Source organism: Notolepis coatsorum, assembly GCF_963971535.1.
Source record: "Notolepis coatsorum genome assembly, chromosome: 5".
Taxonomy (NCBI): domain Eukaryota; kingdom Metazoa; phylum Chordata; class Actinopteri; order Aulopiformes; family Paralepididae; genus Notolepis; species Notolepis coatsorum.
Window position 1 is genome coordinate 35,708,735 of NC_140169.1, and position 23,613 is coordinate 35,732,347.

The 23,613-nt window shown below is 45.3% G+C and overlaps 1 protein-coding gene across 1 annotated transcript in view; it reads right to left on the reverse strand.

The window, feature by feature from the left end:
- Positions 1 to 23,613, reverse strand: part of arsh (arylsulfatase H) — a 78,476-nt gene that overhangs the window by 20,659 nt on the left and 34,204 nt on the right. The window contains exon 7 of the mRNA XM_084313779.1: positions 5,253 to 5,389. Within this exon, the coding sequence (XP_084169905.1) occupies positions 5,253 to 5,389 (137 nt within the window). The remainder of the gene's footprint in view (positions 1 to 5,252; positions 5,390 to 23,613) is intronic.

Here is a 23,613-nt window from a genome sequence, read left to right on the forward strand (position 1 = left end):
TAACAATAGGTTCCCATTAAAACATAGTAATGTAGGCTAAATCAGGCGTATTTAGACCACTTTTACTGGGGCACGTGCCCCAGTATTGATCAGTTGTGCCCCAGTAAAAATTTCCCCAGAAAAATAATTATAATTATTATTTAAAAGATTTTTACTTCGCTTTAAAATATTATAGTGAAATATTTTGCATTGTTGTCGCATTTATCTTGTTGAAATCCTCCAACAGGTTATTTTTTGTAAGTCGACTGTTTTGCATACCCCTATGACAGCTAATACATGGTACATACCATGGTGCTCAGCTGTCAGCAGTCAGCTGGCCTCCCGCGCCCTCGCGCAGTTCCCAGGTAAACACACAGTGCCGCGGTTGCATTCTGCATTATGATGGCAACCCCGCCAGCTAAGAAAGTTAAAGCAAAGGAAATTCGGGCATTCCAGCCCTCGTGGACAGACGACTACGGGTTTGTGTGTCAGAAGGACCGTGCTGTGTGTAGAAAATGTAGTTTGCCGAACGTCAGGTGTGAAACGCCATTTTGAGACGAAGCATCAAAAAAAATTCAAAGATCAGGCGGATAAGGCAGAATCGATTAAACGTGCCGTGGCCAGGTATGGAAAGCAAGCCAGCACCCTCAAAGTGTTCACGACTGCTAAAAACCATGCAACTGAAGCAAGCTATCGCATTGCTCATTGCATTGCGAAATGTGGAAAGCCATTCACTGATGGCGAGTATATCAAGGAGGCATTTCTCTGTAGCTCAGATGTTTTGTTTGAAGGCTTGCCAAACAAAGAGACAATCAAATCAAGGATAAAAGATATCCCCATGTCAGCTCAAAGTGTCGAGCGACGCATCAACGAAATGTCCGAAAATATCAGAGAACAGCAAACAGCTGGATTAAAAGATGCTCCGGTGTGCAGCATAAAGGGACCAACTACAGCCCCCAGATAACAGAGCTCAGTAAAGCAAAACAGGGCCAGGGATCTCACTGACAGGTAGGCAGTTGTTTATTTTCCTACACATGGGGCTGCATGTTAACTTGAACATCTCTCTCTCTATCTCTATCTCTCTCTCTCTCTCTCTCTTCTCTCTCTCTCTCTCTCTCTCTCTCTCTCTCTCTCTCTCTCTCTCTCTCTCTCTCTCTCTCTCTCTCTCTCTCTCTCTCTCTCTCTCTATTAGGTTGAAATATTTTTTCTGTTAACTTATTATGGATTGAAAACTGAAAACCAAACAAAATGTGCTACCGTCTGCGTGAATATGAAATAAAGGCATCTAATTGATACATTTTTTCTTTAAAAAAAACAAGCTCAATCAAAAGATTCTACATGATTCCAAAATAGTGAAGAAAATGACTTTAGGAAGAACAAAGGCAGAGGCTCTGGTCAAAGACATCCTTGCTCCAAAGGCAGTGGGTGATGTTCTCAAGGCCTTAACATCAGACAAACCCCTCCCATTCTCCATACAGATGGATGCATCTAACCTAACCCTAACCCTAAAACCGAAATAAAGTTAAAAATAAAATAGTTACAAAATCTGCCCATTTTCGCCCAAAAACCGTCCAAAACCGGTTGCCCCCCTAGGTGCCCCCCTGTGCCCCAGTACAGTGCTTGGTCTAGATACGCCCCTGTCTGTTACCTGACCTGGAGAAATATCCCCCCCACCCCAAATATATATTGGCATGTATAGCAATAATGTGTAATTGTGGCACCTGCTGGCCATGAGCGGTACTGCCTTATTGCTTACAAGTCAAGTCAAGAGTTTTATTTGTCACGGCATACAAGTATACAATGAAATGCGGGTGGTCTTGCCCGCAACGATGTGCAATACAGTAGTACAACATAGGGGTGGACGGTATAAACGGTATACGGTATAAACGGTATGAATTTGCTCTACGGTATGGATTTTGACTATACCGTATAACCGGTAGTGCAGCTCTAAAATAACAATGACGTCAGGTAACCACAGCGCGACTATTTCACTCGCATTTGCCCCTAAAAATAGATAGAATTAGTCATAGATAATAGATATGTGCGAACTGGAAAAAGTTATTTAGGAGGCTTCGCGCAGTGGGCGTGCCAGCCCCTCCCGCACGCATGTAAACACGGGTCTACTAGTAGTCTAGTGGGACGGGACGTCTCCCTGAGCTAACGTTAGCTTAGCTACCGTTACAAAGTGACCCAGTCAACTATTCACTTTTAGTTTAATACATGATGAGGCATTGTCTAACCGAACGGTATCTAGTCGGCCAGCTACCGATAGCTCCTGACATCAACAAACGCTCCATCAAGTCTAGTAGAGAGTAGACGTGTATGATAGCTCCGTTAGCCGCTAGCTCACGTTAACGCAAGTTTAGTTCACCGTTCAAAACTAAATGTCCCATTGAACTAAATAATTCACTGAGGCGTTGTATTAACGTTATATATCCGGCTAGCAGTAGCTACAGATAGCTCCTGATATCAATGTCTTATAACACTGATTCGATGCGTATTCGAGCTGAGGGCTTGCTAACGTTATAGTACCAATACAATAGGGTCCAGGTGCAGCGCCGGAGAATCCTGGCCGTAGCTCTGCTCGAGGCTACTCGAGTATAGGTCCAGGTGCAGCTCCGGAGAATCCTGGCCGTAGCTGGAGACTACTAGAGTACACACAGACAGTGGAGCTTGTTGCGTGGTAGCGATGTCTCGCAGATAATACAAGTACAAGTCTAATTATATAATATATATATTTTATAAAAAAAAAAAAAAAATTATATAAAATAAAATTTTTTTTTTATCAAAAACGATGATACCGTGATATATACCGTTACCGTCTATGCTTCAAATTATACCGTGATATAAATTTTAGACCATACCGTCCACCCCTAGTACAACATATAATAGAATCCAATAAAACAACATTGTGCAATAAACAGGTAACATAGTGGGGCATCTCGGTATTTGTACATAAGTTATTTACAAAGCATGGAGGACATGCTAGGTCCTTTGGTAGTGCAATACACTGTTACTGTTGCTATACTATTTTTAAAGTGACCTTTCCTTTGTGGCCATAAGTGTGGGCGTGTGCAGCATGAGTGTGTGCTTGCTCATGTTAAAGTGGCTGCTAGTGTGCGAGCGTGTACAGCGTGCGTGTCGTGTGTGTGCTCATGTGTGCTTGTGTGTGGAGAGTTCAGTGTTCTGTGGCACTCAGTGTTCAGTGTTCAAGGCTCTGATGGCCTGGGGGAAGAAGCTGAGCCGAAGCCTCTCTGTCCTAGTAGCTGGGGTTCGCAGGCGTCTGCCTGACCTCAGCAGCTGGAACAGGCTGTTGTTGGGGTGGTGAGGGTCTTTCATTATTCTGCAGGCTCTGGATTTGCACCTGTTGTTGTAAAGAACCTGCAGGGGAGGTAGTGCAATATCCGTGGTATGCTCGGCTGAGCGCACCACTCTCTGTAGGGCCTTCTTGTCCTGTGCCGTTTCCATACCAGGCAGTGATGTTTCCAGTCAAGATGCTCTCTACAGCTCCAGAGTAGAAGGACTGGAGTATCTTCCCAGATACTCTGAACTTCCTTAACTGTCTCAGGTGGTAGAGGCGCTGCTTCGCCTTTTTTACGACTGTGTCTATGTGTGTTGACCATGTCAGATCCTCTGAGATGTGGACCCCCAGATACTTAAAGCTGCTCACCCTGTCCACGGTAGCCCCGTTTATCCTCAGTGGTGTGTGTGTCTCCTGCTGTCCTCTCCTATAATCCACAATCAGCTCCTTGGTTTTACCAATGTTCAGGAGCAGGCTGTTGTCCTGGCACCAGCGTTCCAGTACCTCAACCTCCTCCCGGTAGGCCTTCTCATCGTTGTCCGAGATCAGCCCCACCACCACCGTGTCGTCTGCAAACTTCACTATGGAGTTGGAGCTGAACTTGGCCACACAATCGTGTGTGTAGAGTGAGTACAGCAGGGGGCTCAGAACACAGCCCTGGGGGGACCCGATGCTCAGGGTGATGGTGTTGGAGGTCTGACCCCCCACCCTGACCGCCTGGGGTCTTTCACTCAGAAAGTCCAGTACCCAGGCGCTCAGAGCGGAGCTCAGACCCAGCTCGATCAGCTTGTCCACCAGTCTGGTGGGGACTATGGTGTTGAACGCTAAGCTGTAGTCAATGAACAACAGTCTCACATAGCCCCCCTTCTGGCGGTCAAGGTGAGAGAGGGTGCTGTGCAGTACCTGGGAGACCGCGTCGTCAGTGGACCTGTTTGTCCTGTATGCAAATTGCATAGGGTCCATATCACTGGGGAGAGAGACACAAATGTGATCCTTGACCAGCCTCTCGAAACATTTCATGACCACAGAGGTGAGTGCCACCGGTCTGTAGTCATTGAGACATGTTGGGGAGGGTTTATTCGGTACAGGGATGATGGTAGACATCTTGAAGCAGGCAGGGACCACTGACTCCGCCAGGGATTGATTAAATATGGCGGTGAACACAGGGGCTAGCTGGTTGGCACAGGACTTAAGTATGCGTCCTGTTATACCATCTGGGCCAGCCGCTTTCCTGGTGTTCACCTGCATAAATGCTCTTCTCACACTGTGTTCCGACAACGAGAGAGCGTCCCCGCCCCCCCGCGGTTGCCCCCCCCCTCCACAACAGCCGGCGCGCCAGTGACGTCACTAGCCGTTGAGCCAGCGGCGCCACTGTCTACACCAAACCGAGCGTAGAAAGAGTTGAGTTTGTCCGCGAGAGAGGCGTCGTCGCTCAACATTGAGGGAGCGCTGACTTTGTAGTCAGTTATTGTCCTCAGTCCCCGCCATAAGCCTCTTGTGTCTTGTGTTACAATAAATTTCCAAGTACATTACAAGTGTGCGAATTCTTGGTTTCTTGGCAGACAAGGTGGCTGTGTATTTGTTTTCCATTGATGTCAAAATAAAAATTTAAATAAACTTCCCCATCTCATTCCAAGTGTACATCTGGTATTGTCAGAAGACTGACCAAGCTGGTCCCTCCAGAGTCCAGACCATTTGAGGCTAGAGCAGAAGACTGACCAAGCTGGTCCTACCAGACTATCAACTATAATTGGTATCAGTTTTACCAACAATTGTATTGATATATGATTTTTTTATGTGTAGGACAGAAACATGTAGCAGTGACCAAGGGTGTCTGACTGGTACCCTGTCAACAGGAGGTAGATGAGGCAGTGATGAAGATGTTCTAGGTTCAGAGTATATCATCAAGAGATGTTTGCACTCATTGGAACACATACAGCCTATGAACATTTACACACACACACACCCTCACCTACGATCCAGTCAACCTCCTCCATGTTGTCGCCATACCGACCATGGCGGCTGCGCCCAGCGAAGGCGGGGCTAGTGAAGAGCGGTGTGTGGATATGAGCCAATGAGAGGAAGAGGAGGAAGGGACGGTCAGCGTTCCTAGAAGGGGGTCAGAGGTCACTGATGAACATCAACAAACAACTAAATACAGTGACCAAGTCAGGAACACTAGTTATTAATATAGGGCACGTGCCACTGAGGTACAATTTACATTTAATCATTTAGTTGACGCTTTTATCGAAAATGACTTACAGATTGTGAACAAGTCACCAGGAGGGGTACATCTCTGGCAGCTAAGGGTCAGTGGCATCGTTCCTCAAATAGTAGTATGGAGTTTTACTATACTGGACTTCAAGGTACAGTATATTTCACTTGTCTATGTCAACTACAAGTAAGCTAGCGACCACTGCTGTCCGTGTTGTCTGCTGTCAACACCACCATTTCTCCCAGGTGTCAGGCTCGTCATTCACTGTGTTTAAAACAAGCTAGAGTCACACCGCGCATCAAAAAGGCAACCCTGAACCCGACGTCATAGAAAACTATCGCCCTGTCTCTCTTCTCTCTTTCCTCGCTAAATCACTTGAATGTGCCGTATCCCATCAGCTCACTGAGTGATTATCTATTACAGAATGACCTCCTGGACCCAAATCAGTCAGGCTTCAAGGCCGGTCACTCCACAGAGATGGTCCTCATAGCAGTCACACAGATGGTCCTCATAGCAGTCACAGAGGCTCTTCACTCAGCAAGAGTGAAAGGCTGCACCTTTGTTTTCACTGTTACATTTTATATTCAGATAAAATTGTATTGCCTATATTTATGTCTTTCTTCTATTACCGTGCCCATACCTGTACCTCCCCTCCCACCTCCCCCATGCTGCTATGACACCCGCATTTCCCCAAGGGGATCAATAAAGGAATATCTTATCTTAGTTGCAGATTCTGCGCTGGCATGGCTGTCATCCTACCTCGACGACCGCTCCCATCAAGTATCAAGGAGAGGCACTCTATCGGACCCGCTCCCTCTACAGACTAGGGGTCAACGTCCAGTTTTCAGGGCCGATACAGATTAAGTAAATCAAGGAGGCCGGCGAGATGATATTTGATGATAAAAAACGGCATGTTCCTAGGAGGCACTAGATTGTGAAACAATCTAAATGGAATTTCGAAATAAAAATAATTTTAAATAAAAAAACAACCTACATTGTGCCTTTAGGTCTTGATGCAACAGAACACCTACAATGAAACAAGAGGCATAGCAGGGCATTCTCTACAGTCTACACACAATGGTATAGGGAGGTGTAGTGGTTACGTCATCGTATTTCCCCATTGCCCGTTTCTAAATCGTCTCGTTTAAAACAAATAAAGCATAAACATTTGCATGGTGTACCTTTCTGTGCTTATTCATCCACAATCTATAGCTCAACATGAAAATATTTGCAATTAATAAAAAAATTGCTGAATTTTATTTCAACCAAAAATGCTTAAACAATAATGTTAGTGATAGAAGGGAACTCATTTTGTGCAAAAATGGAAATCTTTCCAATGTTCATGAGGCAGAATTGTTACAATAGCCGTTAATCCATTTTCCCAATGATAAATCCCTATACGGGTGGACCACGCGGGCGGTCCAAAGTGACGTCAGACTACACCTCCCTATAGAAGCTGTGCCACTATGACAACACACCAGCGCCACCATGTGTTTAAAAAAATGTATGTTGACATTTGTCTTTTTTGCAGTGAAAGCTTGGGGCCAGCTTAGAAACAGACACATCATTGTCTATTATGTGATTAATCTGTTCCTCTGTGTGTGTGTGTGTGTGTGTGTGTGTGTGTGTGTGTGTGTGTGTGTGTGTGTGTGTGTGTGTGTGTGTGTGTGTGTGCAGCTTTCTATTGTGGTGGTGGAGGTTAGGTGCACTTTAGTCTGTGTTTGTAAATAAGTAATGTTTTTTTTGTGTTGTTTTTTATGCTGTGCGTTTATGTGAATGTTGATTAGTGGTAGTTGAGCTATGGTTATAATTATATTGTCATTTCGGATGTATGGAGGCACTGTATGCTTGGTTAAAGTTGTGAATGGAGGTGTATTCATTTCACATGTGATCCAGGGACGTAGCGAGGAGTGGGCTGTAATTGGTCGATATACGTCACGTGGTGTCAGTGAAACAGTAAACAAGAAGTTGCGGGGAATTTGACAGCAGCGAAGGGAAACGAGTGAGGACTGGTGAGTGAATGTGTGTAAGCGATTTGTTTTAAGAATGATAGTAGTATTGTGGTAGTTATTGATTGAATGTGTGTTTTGTTTCAAGGTTTGTAACCTGTTGGAGAAAAGAATTAAAACCGTTTTACAACTGAGTGGCATCCTGTCCCATCCCTTCACCCCAGCAGCGGGAGTAAAGCTGCACAGTTACAAACCACTGGGCGGCGGCAGAAGAGTGGCTGAAACGCGCCGTCAGACAAGGACAAAATAACCGAGGGATATGAGGTACTCCTGTGTCGTTGTAAATGGAATAGCTCGCGCATCAGACCATACGGGTCAGCGAGCAGGAACTTTCACCTGGTTCAAATGTTAATGCAAGCAGCTAACACAGCTAAGGAAGCTAACGCAGCTGAATGAGTGAATGAATGAAAACTTGGTTTGACAGATGTCAGTGCCAACTTCAAATGCGATCAGGAGTAATGCCAAGCTACTGAAACTGGCTATCAAATAGCATACCAAAGCTAACGTGGACAAACAATGAAGGCAGTTGATTGTTTGTTTGAGCATTTTATTAACAGATTGGAGAGTGGGTGCAATACAGTGCAGCTCAGTGCACACGGTTGTTGGGGGTATGTAGACCAGAGAGGACTTTCGTCTTGTTTACATCAGGGTCCCCCATCCAGTTGAGGATAAAAGCTGTAGTTTGTTTACTAGCCCTGCGATGGTGCCAATCATATTATATAGGTGTATGCTGATTAGTAGCCCTCTAATTTCAAGACCTTTAGCTTAGTTTGAGTGTACCTGGGTGGCAAGCCGGCGGGAGAAGGTGAAACCTACTCCACTTTGTTTTCCATTTTTGGGCGGTATCCCTGGGGGACCTCTGGTAAGCCCGGTAACGCCGCTGAAGACTAGTTAGGCTAGGATAGTTAGGGAAGTAGCTTCTGAGCTAGTTTAGGCAGCTAGAGAGAGCGGAAGACACAAGGTAGATAAGGAGTTACGGGTACGCTCAATTAGGTTATTATTTATTAGGTTATTTATTATTACAATTATTTATTTTATGGTCAAATAAATAATAAATAAATAAAAATGGATCAATTAAAGAAAGAGAGGGCCAAAGTGAAGGCAGCTTTCACAAGAAAGGCCAACAGCATTTTGCGAATGGCGCCAACTATGCTGCGAGAGAAATTGAAAAGTGAGTGGAAATCCCTTTCTGAGGACGCAGAAAGGCTTCATGCAGCTAATTATGTGTGTGAGGCCTGTCTGATTGATGAAGCAGGCGACATGGAGGCTGTGGATGATAAAGCCAAAGCAGACTTGGAGAGGGTAACCATAGAGTGTGATACAACATTAAAAGAGGTGAAGCAGGCAATCCATTCCAACCTTTGGTCAAAATATGCAGAGACCGAGCTAAAAGCAGCCATTGGACGGGCAGAAAGAAGCTATGAAGGTGCGGGAGAAGTTAACCTGGAAACAATCACCTACGAAAATGGTAAAGAACAAGTCACACTCTTGGAATCTCTCATCACCAAGGCAGAAAGTCTGCTAGCTGTCTGGGAAGGGTGGATCCCTGAAGGCGCTGCGTGCGAGGTTAGAAAAAAGCTGCAAGTACTGGAGGACAAGAGAATTGACCTCTGGCGAAGGTGGGTGGTTGAATTCGGCAGGGTCCAGAAAGAGCAGGCTGATAGAGCCATTGAAATCAGGCTAAAGGCCGCCTCCGACATTGCAGAAGCTGAAAAAGGAGCCGCTGAGGCTGAAAGAAGAGCCGCCGAGACCAGGCTAAAGGCAGCCGAAGTTAGCGCTGGGTCTGAGGAGAGGGCCGCAGATGCCAGAGAAAAGGCAGCTGAGATCCAGTTGCTAATGGCAGAGGCCGCCGCAGAAGAGCGTGCCGAGCTGGCTAAGGCGCAGCGGAAAGCATGGGAGGTAGCACACAGCGCTAGCATAGCAAGCCTGGAAGCGGGAGGCTCACAAGCAGCAGCCATACAGAGAGTTCGCCTTCACCCAATACAGCTACCAAAGTTCAATGGTTGCATGAGAGACTTTCACCGTTGGCGAAGAGACTGGGAAAACCTCCAGCGACAGGGAGATCCATCTGGGTCAGCCGAAGTAAAGAAATTCCAGCTCCTAGACAGTGTGGAGGAGAGAATCATCAATGGCGTTAGGCTCTCAAGCTACGACACAGCTCATGATATGTTTAGGGTCCTTGAAAACCGGTTCGGGAATAAGACCACCATCGCTATTCAGATAATTGAAGAGTTGGAGAAGTTGCCGGTGGCAAAAGGTAACCAGCCGAGAAAAACAATAGAGCTCATCCAAGCTGTTGAGAAGGCCCTTGCTGACCTGACAGACTTAGGAAATATTGGAGCTATAAAGAATCCACTTGTTATCAAAGCTATTGAAAGCAAACTGCCTGAATATGAGCTGAGGAGCTGGCTCACCTTTAAAGCTGCACCTGTGAACAATGTCACCCCTGAAGGCCACTTTGACGCTCTCCTAAAATTCTTAAAAAATGAAGAAGTAGTCCTTGAGGCGTTGGTGCAGCTAAGACCCTCAGAAGTGTTCGAGAAGCCAAGCAAGCCAGAGTGGAAGACGTTCACACGAGCAACAGGAATGGTTGCGACTGGAGAAGAATGCAGCATGTGTGGAGATGAGGAGCACGGAGGCAAAATGTTCTTCTGCAAAAGGTTCAAAGCGCTCAGTCTGGCTGAGAAGAGAGACGTCGTCGAAAGGAATGAAGCCTGCCAGAGATGTTTGACATCCCATCAGAGGGATGGAGAATGCAGTGACAGGTTCCTTTGCAGGAAGTGCTGCCAAAAGGGAGAGACCTCCGACCACCACTACCTCATGTGCTCTGCAGAAGGAGGGCAAAAAGAAGAGGAGAGGAGAATGGGAAAGCAAAGGGTGGAAACAAGCGGCGTAAACACGGGAACACTCTCAGAAGAGCAACAGAAGGCACTTGCTAACGTCTCCCCCGAAGCAGCGGACCAGATTTTAAGGGCATTCACCAACCAAACAACAGTGTCAATGAGCACAAGCAGTAAGGGTGGTAGTCTCCGTGGAAAAAATGGCCTGAGGGAGCATCCTGTGCTTATGATGATCATGGAGGTCATGACAAACGGAGGGCAAACTATTGGGACCCTAGTAGACCTTGCGTCCGACACCAACTACATAACCCACCAAGCTGCCAAAAGACTCAGACTGAGAGGGGGGAGAAGATAACGTTGGTTGTGCATGGAGTTGGTGGGATGAAAGTGAGAGTCAAGACAGAAAGGTACCTGCTCAAGGTCAGGATGCGTATTTCAGAGGACACATGGAGTCCCCACCAGATAGTCTGTTATGGCCTGGATGAAATCGCCCGAGCAGGCAGAGTCGTCAGCCCGAAGCAGCTTAAAAGATTCTTCCCAGAAGTCAAAACGGAGGAGCTGGTCCGGCCAGAGAAGATCGAGCTCTTGATCAGCCACCGGGAGGGTCGGCTTGCTCCACAGCGGATGAAGAGAGTGGGAGATCTGGTGCTGTGGGACGGCCCGCTAGGGAAGACTGTGGGGGGAACGCACCCTGATCTGTTTGAGGAGATGGAGATGTCAATCCACAACTCTAAGACTCATTTTGCACACTCTATGAGAGCAAAAGCGATCACGGTGGAGGAGATCTCCTGCGAGCTGGTAAACGCCAAAAGAAAAAGGGCTCAGAAACTGGACAAGGTCACGAGAGGAGTGGAAGAGATCCTCCCCGCTGGAGGCTTCTCTCTCAAGCCATGGGTTCAGTCCGGTCAAAGTGGGAGGCGTGAACGAAGTCAGCCCAAGCAATCTGGTGAGGTTTCGAGTCTGGTCGCTCGAAACCCTGGTGTTGCCCAATGCCAGAGAGGCTGTGTGTAAGGTTCAGCAGCTTGGCCAAGCTCTGTGGGGGGGCCATCAGCTGGGTCCGCCGAGCGGTGAACAAGTGGCGAATCCGAGGTGGAGCCATAGAGAGAGCAGAGTGGGAGGCCAAGCACTTGATGCAAGCAAAGAGTGTGCTGATAAAGATGTGTCAATTTTGTCGCTAACCATGGCTGAGAAATGTGTTGCATTAGAGGAAGAAAAGGCCTCTTTACATACTATGATGAAACAGTCACAAGAAAGTCATCAGTCTGAGATTAATTCTTTAAAAAGTGAATTGGATAAAGTATCAGCACAGTTGCAAATTACTGAGTACAGTCTTGAGGAGAGAGAGAAGATCCACCATGATGAGTGTGAAGGGGCCTCTGCCCTGAAGGAGAAAGTGGAGCATCTCCACGTACAGTTCCATAAAGAGTCAGATAAAGTGAGAGAGGCAGTTAACAAACATCATTGTCTACACAATGAATTGCAAGCCAAAGATGAGCAAATCAACTGCATCAACGTTCAAATAAGTCAAAGAAAGGAATTACTTGCTGGACTCGGTCAACAGCTGAAGGAGAATGATGCAGCCATTGCCCATGTCATTGATTCTGCCTCAATTGAAAGGCTGAAACATGCTGAAGAGAACAATGGTCTAATAGCACAGTTGGGAAGAATGGAATATGAGCACAGAAGCTCTCTGAGCAGCTGGAAACTACAACAGCCTGTTAGCAATGGAACTGAGATTTCAGTTTCACAGAATAAATGGAAGACATTACATCTCAAACTCAAGCTGTAACAAAATAAATATGTGACATTTTTGTCCTTGAAGGGGCATTTCTTCATCTTCAAAAAGAGGGTCTGTCCTCGAAGCATGGGAGCTTGGGGCCGCTTCCGAGAACTTTGTTTGGCAGCTAAAAAGGGAGTAGCATTCCCTGAGTCAACTCTGAACAGACTTGTGTCCACCACCAAGGGAGAGTGTTTATCTGTTGTGGTCTCCTTGGGTCTAAAGACCAGGATACCAAGTGGGAGGTGTGCAGCTTTCTATTGTGGTGGTGGAGGTTAGGTGCACTTTAGTCTGTGTTTGTAAATAAGTAATGTTTTTTTTGTGTTGTTTTTTATGCTGTGCGTTTATGTGAATGTTGATTAGTGGTAGTTGAGCTATGGTTATAATTATATTGTCATTTCGGATGTATGGAGGCACTGTATGCTTGGTTAAAGTTGTGAATGGAGGTGTATTCATTTCACATGTGATCCAGGGACGTAGCGAGGAGTGGGCTGTAATTGGTCGATATACGTCACGTGGTGTCAGTGAAACAGTAAACAAGAAGTTGCGGGGAATTTGACAGCAGCGAAGGGAAACGAGTGAGGACTGGTGAGTGAATGTGTGTAAGCGATTTATTTTAAGAATGATAGTAGTATTGTGGTAGTTATTGATTGAATGTGTGTTTTGTTTCAAGGTTTGTAACCTGTTGGAGAAAAGAATTAAAACCGTTTTACAACTGAGTGGCATCCTGTCCCATCCCTTCACCCCAGCAGCGGGAGTAAAGCTGCACAGTGTGTGTGTGTGTGTGTGTGTGTTTTCATGGTCAATGTTCAAATATTATGCAACCTTATACACTGTACTTAAATAAAGAACTTATTTGGAACTTACTCTTGTGTTTGCTATTTTATTGAAATTATGTTTGAAATGATGTTGCAAGTTGCAGGAAATTACAGCAAATGTCTTTCTTTATTGCACATTGTTTTGCCTCCCAGCCAGAGGACACAGCCCCCCTCCGGACCACCCCCACCATCTTGTTCAAATCCTGGGGAAAGCCTTGCATACAGCTGATATAAAACATGAGCCGGTGCATCAGCAAGGTGCGGAGGGTTATAACAGACAACAACAGCTTGTTTCAACTGCTGCCTTCCGGGAGGCGTTATCGCAGCCTGAGAGCCAGGTCCAGCAGCCTGAGAGCCAGGTCCAGCAGCCTGAGAGCCAGGTCCAGCAGCCTGAGAGCCAGGTCCAGCAGGCTCAGAGCCAGGTCCAGCAGGCTCAAGGACTCATACTATCATCAAACCATCAGACTCATGAACAATATATATTCTCTGTTAGGATCTATGGGTAACAGTACTGTATATTTGCATATCGTATATGTCACAAATGTACAAAATCTAAGCAAATGAACCGCGGGAAGATGATTAAACAGAAGGATTTGTAGATACATTAATGATAATCGACTTTAATTATAAATTCATATTTGACCTTGAACTTGACCTTGACCTTATTATGGCCAAATCATACATCTATGGATAGGGAAAATGCTCCTCTTTCCAATGGCAGGGTTGAATCTGGATTTAGTAATTTCTTGCCGTTTTTTACGATAATTAGCATTTTCCGATAAATTTGTATTTCCGATAAAACATATAAAACATCGGTAAAAATGAAAATATACACTTTGACTACTGTTTTTGATAGGGGTATGGTCTTTACTCTTGGCTACAAAAAAAAATATTTAAAAACATTGACCTCTTAACATCCAAGGGCCCACATGTGGACGATTCTTTGCCGACCTCTAGTGGCTCGGGTGTGCATTTCTTTTAATACAATATATAGATAGAATTAAAGCCCTATTTGCTGCCTGTCTATTTATTGCCCTTTCAGGTGACAAAATCCGTTCAGTGGTTCTCGAGTTACATGCCGATATGTGAGGCGTGCCCCAAAGTACGCAAAAGTACACATTACCACCCCCGACTCCCGGGGCTCTAGCTCCGTCAATCATTTGGCAATCTCGAAAATCTTTGCATAGGGTTGTAGCCAATGAGTGTGGCTTTCCAATGATATGATAATTGGGGATCTAATACGGTCTCTATTGATCGATTTATGATAAAGAAAGGCAGGGTCCCCCTATAGGGGGACCTTAACCCTCCAGTCACCTTTTGTCGCAGTTCTGGTCAAAAAGCATTTTTTGTATGTGTGTTTGTGGATAGCGTGGGCTAGAGTTTATGTATATGCCAAAAAAGTAGCTCAGTATCACATCTCTTGGACTCACATTACAATAATCCATGTTTGTTTTTAAAAAACAATCACTATTAAGCGTGTGAACAACAAGTGTCACACCTTTCACCCTAGTCGCAGAACTGGACAGGTTAGTGTTAGTGTCCAATTATCTAGCAGTCACTGTCAATGTGTCAACTAGATGTCCCCATTGGAAGGGCGTAGGCGAACAACTGATAATAGGAACCAAAGTAAACAATTCCGACTTTGCAAGAATGGTGTTTATTCGGACTCCATGTCCAAACATTCAGTAGTTTTAGACAACTGTATTGCCGTTAACACCAGGTGGCCAATTTAGCCAGCAGTTAGCTGGTAGCTAACAGTCAGTAGTTAGTTAATAGTCAGCTTATAGTCAGCAGCATACATTCAGAAGTCAGTACTTGTCAGGTACTTAGTCAGTGTAGTCAGCATTTAGTATTGGTAGTCAGTACTTGTCAGTCTATACAGCAACAGTCAGCTTATAGTCAGCATCGCCGGCGCAGAGGCAGCTTACCTGTCCAGAGTCACAAACGCACATTCCAAAGTGTGTCCACTAGGCGGCACAGACAATAACTAACGCTTGCAATAAATGTCATTTATGAGAATAATAATAATAATAATGAGCCCTTTGTGGGAAAACGTCGGATAATTCTCCAGTTAGGGTTAGGGTTAGGGGGTTAGAGTTAGGGTTAGGGTAACCCTAGGGTAACCTTAACCCTAACCCCCTAACCCTAATTTAAGAAATGGTTAAAATCCTGAAAATGAATAAATATTCGATATGTATGGTGAGGACTGAAGTTAATAATGATATTCATGAAAGAAAATTGGAACAATACATGAAAGATATATGTTTTTACTGAGATCGCAGTTTCGGTCACTAGGGAGACAGGTAGTGTGTTTTTTGAAGGTTGACTCGAGGGTTAACAATTGTGTGTATTGAGCCTTACTGTATTGTACCCAATCTGCAATCTGTTAAATAAAGTTTTCATTCATTCATTCATTTATTTAACAATTATGATTTTACCCTGTGTTTTTTATGTATTTAGTATTTTAAGTATTTTTAAGTACTGTACGTACATTTTATTCTACTGTTGCACTTTTTATATCACCACTCTCAGCACTGTCACTTTTTCTTACATCACTATTATGCTGGTGTTTTTTTTTGTATGTATTCTATTGTGTATTTTATTGACATGCTGTAGGTCGAGGGGGAAACACCCAAGAATTTTGCAATTTTTGTATGAGAATATGACAAGATGCAACAATAAAACTGAATCTGAAAAAAATCTGAAGGCAGTTTCAGCATGTCTTCTCATAGCCGTGTGCAGGCATATACTGTATACTATCAAGTAATACGATAGCTACTACGTTAACAAGAACAATCCATTATTATAATATTTAAATATGCTACTTAGATAGACATAATATGACTACTAAAAAGCACTGATAGCTGTATGCATTATAGTACATGTAAGTGTACAGTATGTATTTAAAATGTCCAACCAAGACAAACCTAGAAACTGGACTACAGTGCTACTTAGGATAACTGTGTCTTTGGTGGCTCGGTTGGCTCCGCTTAGGCCTATGTGTGGATCATCATATCTTTATCATTTCTTTCTATGCTGAATCTGATCGTGACTGTATTCTCTAGGTGGTCCTCTGCTTCATAGTTTACGGTAGAGTAGGGGTGGACGGTATAAACGGTATACGGTATAAACGGTATGAATTTGCTCTACGGTATGGATTTTGACTATACCTTGTAACCGGTAGAGCAGCTCTAAAATAGCAATGACGTCATGTAACCACAGCGCGACTATTTCACTCGCATTTGCCCCTAAAAATAGATAGAATTAGTCATAGATAATAGATATGTGCAAACTAGAAAAAGTTATTTAGGAGGCTTCGCGCAGTGGGCGTGTCAACACGCAATTGTCATTTCATAATAAACACATATCACCACGGCGCACAGCAAGTTTCAATTTCAGTTCCTGGCATTTTTAACCAGTGGAGAAAGGTAAGAGATTTCCCTATCGTTTTTCTTATATGAATTATTCTACGTTAATAAAACATACCTGGTGATCAACTACAGTTTGCCGTGAACATTATGATATGTGTGTACTGTTCTGATAACGACGGTTGGGGAGCGGGGCTGGATACTGGATTTTGCGAGAAGCCAGCTGCAGAGCCGGCAGAGCGGGGCCGCTGTGGCTGCACAGTGCAATACTCCAATTCAGCCATTGGCAATTCAGCCGTTGGGTGGGGGGCGCTGTTGAGCGGGCCTGTGACCGGACCTGAAAGCGCCCCTGCTCTGCGGCTCTGCAGTTGCATACTATTGGGATTCGTTGGGAGCAGCACGGAGTCTCGACTCAGGACTTATTTTATTTGGAATATAATGACTGTATACGCCAAAGTAGCCTAGTTTTAAGTTAAAATATTATAAATCTACATGCCTTGACGATGTCATTCTTTATATAGCCTGCCTATCAGGCAAAAAAAAAAATCTAACTGAAACACTGATACCGTGATATATACCGTTACCGTCTATGCTTCAAATTATACCATGATATACATTTTAGACCATACCGTCCACCCCTACGGTAGAGGCTTACTTGTTTTGTGTCCTACTTCCTCTTGTACTGTAGATCAGATCTTCGTGATTACTGTTAAATAAACAGATGAATAGTCCCTGCACGGTTTCTTGACCTATACCGGTATTTGCATTGAACAGGAACGTGCGACCGGACATTGAAGCAGACTGTGCCTTGCAGTGGTGGTTGCATCAGAGGAGCGCATGTTGCCTTAGCGAATAACTCGGCCATTGGTCATTAGACCCCTCCTCTTCTCTCTCGACACCAAATCTTTGGGTAACATTATCACTTCTCATGTAGTCTGAATCGGTGCCATGAGACTGTGGGTATAAGATGCCATTATGCCAACTATTTCAGTCGGAATTCTCATTTCCACTATCTGCGACACTATTTTGCAAGGGCATCGTCACTGTTTAACATAGTGTAACTAGTGTGGAGAGAGGTATGGCTATGCAAGAATACTTCTCATGTCTTCTCATACCACTGCTATTAGGGCTGCACGATTTTGGGAGATAATCTAATTGCGATTTTTCGGACAGATATTGTGATTATAATTATTATTTTTTAAAGCAGCCCCACAGAGGTTTATTGTAAAATGCGGCTTGCATCTGGCCTACGAGGTGGGTCTTTTCTGGACACAGAGCCTGAAAATATTTATTTTTACCTGGGAATCGATACCGGTACCCAACGGTACCTTTTTTTCTGTACTTTACTCTCCCTCTCTGAAGTCTAAACTTCACAACACACAATCTAAAACCCCTTACCTCCCTCTCCCAAACCGACCTTGTATCTCAATGGGACTTCCTGGTTAAATAAAAAAATTCTAAAAAGATTTTTTGGCGATTTGCTAATTGCATCATTCCAAATCGCGATTTCGATTTAAAATCGATTAATCGTTCAGCCCTACTGCTATGCTGATGATGACACTCAACTCTTCCTCTCCTTTCCTTCCTCAGACATCCAAGGCTCTAAATGGATCTCGGCCTACCTGTCCGACATTTCCACCTGGATGACAACCAACCACTTCAAGCTAAACCTGTGCAAAACGTAGCTACTCCACTTGCTAACTGAGTGCTCCCCACTGACCGACCTTTCAATCACTGTGGAGAATGTAGCCGTGGCTCTGTTGCCGAACGCCAACAACCTAGGTGTAGTCCTTGACAACCAACTGGACTTCTCTACTCACAACGCCTCAACAGCCAGAGCCAGCAGATTCTTCTCAAGCAACATGAGTGCCCCTTTCTGACCAAAGAAGCCAGCCACGTCCTCCTGCAATGAACAGTCATGTCACGCCTTGACTATTGCAACGCTCTGCTAGCTGGTCTAGCAGGTCTAGTAGCTACTATGTGTCACACTCTATCACTGCCTGTCTACTATACGTCCAGCCATGACACTATGCTAATATGTCTATACTACCATCTACTATGCTAATATGTCTATACTACTATCTACTATGTACTATGCTACTATATTTAAAATACTATCTACTATGTACTATGCTACTGTACTATGTTTATAATACTATCTACTACCTACTATGCTACTATGTCTATACTACTATCTACTATGCTAATATGTTTATACTACTACCTTCTATGTACTATGCTAATATGTTAATATGTTTATACTACTATCTACTATGTACTATGCAGTGTTGGGACTAACGCGTTACAAAGTAACGCGTTACAGAAACGAAGTTACTTTTTGCCGCAACTAGTACTCTAACGCATTACTTTTGAAATTCAGTAACGCTACTTACGTTACTGAATGGTTCGTCACTGCGTTATTTGCGTTATATACGGCGTAGATTGATAGCGAGCGGTAGTGATTATTATTATTATTATTATCCTCATCCCCACCCGCGTAGAATGATACGAGGCGAGTCTGGCCACTGGCCAATCAGAAGTGCGCAAGAAATGCGGCTACGGAAAGAAATAGACCCTCTCTATTGTAAACAAAACAAACGCTCGCTATGAATCTACATACAAAGAACGCAGTAACAAACTAACAAACCATTTAGCAACTACTTGGAGAGATAATTAATATACAACATGGAAACGAGATAAAGAACATGTTTGAGGCGCTGCTGGAGTCAACTGGACTAACGTAACGTTACTACATCTCAACCACCGCAGACTTTGGTGAGTGAAACTCAAGTTGATCAACGGATTTTGACTGTACGAAATCTGCCAGGGAATCTCATATAATACTAACCAAACAATATAAATATAGTCCTTTCATGCACAATTGATATCCTAACTATTCTAACGCTGCAATGCTTTGATTGATATCTTAAACAACGTTGCAACTTGCAAGATGGTGAATGAATGAATGAATGAATGAATGAAAACTTTATTTAACAGATTGCAGAATGGGTACAATACAGTACGGCTCAATACATAAGGGGATGCAGACCAGAGAAAGACGTTTGTCTTGTTTCCATCAGGGTCCCCCATTTTCAATTCATATAGACATTTATGACATACACAACATACATGACATTTATGGCATAGGGACATATAGGTATTTAGTACTGATACATTTGTGACATAAACGGTATTCAAATATACAGTAGTTACCCCTAGCTTTGGGTAGGGCGTTCCACATTGTTGTGGCATAATTGCGAAACGTGTTTAGTCCCTTGTTTGAGCCGAATCTGGGTTTTACATGATTTGTTGAGCTTCCTCTGGTGTAGTGGTTGTGGTATTCACTGACCTTTGGGAAGTATTTTGACATGTACATGGGTACCCCGGTCGTATAGTGTATCTTGTAGACCAGGCCCATTGCAAGTTGCTGTACTCTGTCGTCTACTCTAAGCCATCCTAGGTTGTCAAAGTGGGCAGGGGTGAGGTGGGTTCTGGGGTTCAGGTCAAGTAGTAGTCTGACCAGTTTGTTTTGTGATGTTTGTAATTTTGTTTTAAGCGCCTTTGAGGTGCTTTGGTACCATGAGGTGCAAGCATAGTCGTAGTACCCTTGAATTATAATGGTTATAATGAAACGCTCCGGCGACATCAAGGCTGTTCCTTCAACCGGCGCACTTCTTATTATATGACTCGGGACAACATTTGTTTGTGTCAGATTTGTGTTTGTATCTAGACCACATTGCTTAGCAGAGTTCGGTGATGTGAATGGAAACTGTCAAGTTGATCAACCGATTTTGAGTACTATAGGGCATGGGACTCGGGAGCAATCTTTTTTTTTTATCTTTTTTTTAAATAACTAAATAGTTACTTTTCACAGTAACTCATTACTTTTGGGTGTAAGTAACTAGTACAGTAACGAAGTTACTTTGAAATGAAGTAACTAGTAAAGTAACTGAGTTACTATTTTTCAGTAACTAGCACAACACTGGTACTATGCTACTATGTCTATACTACTATCTACTATGCTACTATGTCTATACTAATATCTACTATGCTACTATGTCTATACTACTATCTACTATGCTACTATGTCTATACTAATATCTACTACGCTACTATGTCAAACCGCCTCACTCAGACGCAACCTGCCCTCCCTATCCCCCTCCACCCTCTCCTCTGACATAATATCCGCTCTACCTTTGAGTGACACCTTCTCTGCTCTCCCCACAGAGATGGCAACCTCCACCCTCCTCTCAGCCCTTGCAACCTCCTTCGACAAGCTCTGTCCCCTCGTTGAGAAACCTGCCCGCCGTTCCCCACCCAGTCCATGGCTGACGGATGCAGTGAGAGAACAAAGACAGGTCCTGAGAGCGGCTGAGAGGAAGTATAGAAAGTCACGCCTCACTGCTGACATCGACACATATCACAACCTCCTGTTAACATTCTCCAAAACCATTACTAATGCCAAAGCTTCTTTCTTTCACCATAGGATCGAGGCCTCTGCCAAGAATCTTCGCAAACTGCATGCTACCATGTCCTCCCTCCTCACTCCCCCCCCACCTCCTCCTCCCTCATCTTTTTCTGCCGAAGACTCCTCCCTCATCTTTTTCTGCCGAAGACTTTGCGATCTTCTTTGAGGAAAAAGTGGAGAACATCCGCAGCTCCTTCTCCCAACCCCCACCCATTCCAAACGCTGAATCGAGAACCTCATCCTTCACTCTGTCATCTTTCTCTCCCATTACAGAAGCCGAGACCCTGACACTGGTAACGTCGAACCGTCCGACTACATGCCAGCTGGACCAGCTACCCTCCCCACTCCTCCAGACCATAGCACCGGACATCCTCCCATTCCTAACTGCAACCATCAACTCCTCACTCAACTCGGGGGTGGTCCCCACCTCCCTAAAACAAGCCAGAGTCACGCCCCTCATAAAAAAACCAACCCTGAACCCCACCGTCATAGCCAACTATCGCCCTGTCTCTCTTCTCTCCTTCCTTTCTAAAACACTTGAACGTGCTGTATCCAACCAACTTACTGCTTATCTCTTACAGAATGACCTCCTAGACCCCAATCAGTCTGGCTTCCGGACTGGCCACTCCACAGAAACGGCCCTCATTGCGGTCACAGAGGCACTTCACTTAGCAAAAGCGAAAGGCCTCTCCTCTGTCCTGATTCTCCTAGATCTATCTGCAGCCTTCGACACAGTCAACCATCAGATCCTCCTCGCGGCCCTCGCAGGAATGGGAGTGGCTGGATCTGCGCTGACATGGCTGACATCATACCTCAATGACCGCTCCTACCAAGTGTCATGGAGAGGGACTCTGTCGGCCACCCGCCCCCTCCGGACGGGTGTCCCCCAGGGCTCGGTCCTAGGACCCCTTCTCTTCTCCCTCTACACTAAACTCACTGGGTAACATTATCACGTCTCATGGCTTCTCATATCATTGTTATGCCGATGATACTCAACTCTTCCTCTCCTTCCCTCCCTCAGATATCCATGTCTCTGAGCGGATCTCGGCCTGTCTGTCCGACATCTCCGCCTGGATGACGACCAACCACCTCAAACTGAACCTAAGCAAAACAGAATTGCTCCACCTGCCGGCCAAATCCTCCCCCCTGACCGACCTCTCCATCACAGTCGAGAATGCAGCTGTGACCGCGTCGCAGACCGCCAAGAACCTTGGTGTTGTCCTCGACGACCAGTTGAACTTCTCTGCTCACATCGCAGCGACAACCAGAACCTGCAGATTCCTCCTGAGCAACGTCAGAAGGATACGCCCCTTCCTGACAAAAGAAGCCACCCAACTCCTCGTCCAATCAACAGTCATCTCCCGCCTCGACTACTGCAACGCACTGCTAGCTGGCCTCCCGGCCACTGCCACCAAGCCTCTTCAACTCATTAAAAATGCAGCGGCCCGCCTGATCTCAAACCTACCGAAGTCGGCCCATGTCACCCCACTTCTTAGGGACCTGCACTGGCTCCCCATTGCTGCACGTATCCGCTTCAAGGCCCTCGACCTAGCATACCGTGCGGCAAAGGGAACCGCTCCCGCCTACCTCCGGTCAATGGTCTCTAACTACACACCCTCAAGACCCCTACGCTCTGCATCTTCTGGCCGCCTCAGATCTACTCCTATCCAAGCTCCCGGAGGGTCATCAAAGAGAAGCCGCCTATTCTCAGTCCTTGCCCCACAATGGTGGAATGAACTACCCATCCCAGTTAGGACAGCCGAATCCCGTCCAATCTTTCGCCGTCGACTAAAGACTCACTTCTTCAACCATTATCTGAAATGATAAAAAAAAAAATTAAAAAATCTAACCCCGACTAACCTTAAAGTGGAAATGAAGCAGTGCGATAAATACATATTCATAGCATCACATTAGTATTTAGATAAGCCACAGAAGAAGTCACGTTATAAAAATAAGCAGTTTCTAAGAAAAAACGATTTGTTGTGTACATTTCTGAAGCATTTAGCATTATGGGCGCGGCCATTTTGTTGCTGACGTCATACCGGGGGTTGGGTGTATACACTCTGGTTAGCTGCCTATATTGAATGGGTCAGTCAGCAAATAAAATGTTGCCTACAAAACAACGGGACCGCGGTGGTTCTGTTTGTATTGCTCCTGGCTGTTCAAACTAATTTTACCATGTGAGAGAGAGGAAAGTTGGTTAATTTCCACAAACTACCAGTGAAAAAAACAGTGTTGTCGACATGTTGGCTCGGGCTGGCTGCACTCAGGCGGCGCGACCAGCCTGTTGGACAGGGAAGGAGGATCTGCAGCGAACACTTCATTGCCTCGGATTATGTTGTTGGGGTGGGATGTTTGTCCAGAAGACCACTAATCAGCTGAAGCCGGACGCGGTTCCCTCGGTCTTCGACAGACAGACCGGCGTTAGCTCTCAGGGCCCGGCGTTAGCTCTCGCTAGCTAGCGTTAGCAACCGGAGCGTCGCGGAGCATTCAGCCTGCTGGCTACACAGCTTGTGTAGCCAGCAGGCTGAATGCTCCGCGACGCTGGTTGAAGTGGGTCTAGGTAGCCAGCAGGCTGAATGCTCCGCGACGCTGGTTGAAGTGGGTCTAGGTAGCCAGCAGGCTGAATGCTCCGCGACGCTGGTTGAAGTGGGTCTAGGTAGCCAGCAGGCTGAATGCTCCGCGACGCTCCGGTTGCTAACGCTAGCTAGCGAGAGCTAACGCCGGGCCCCGGCTGGTGCCAACTAGCTAGCGATCGCTCCCGAGAGCTAACGCCGGTCTGTCTGTCGAAGACCGAGGGAACCGCGTCCGGCTTCAGCTGATTAGTGGTCTTCTGGA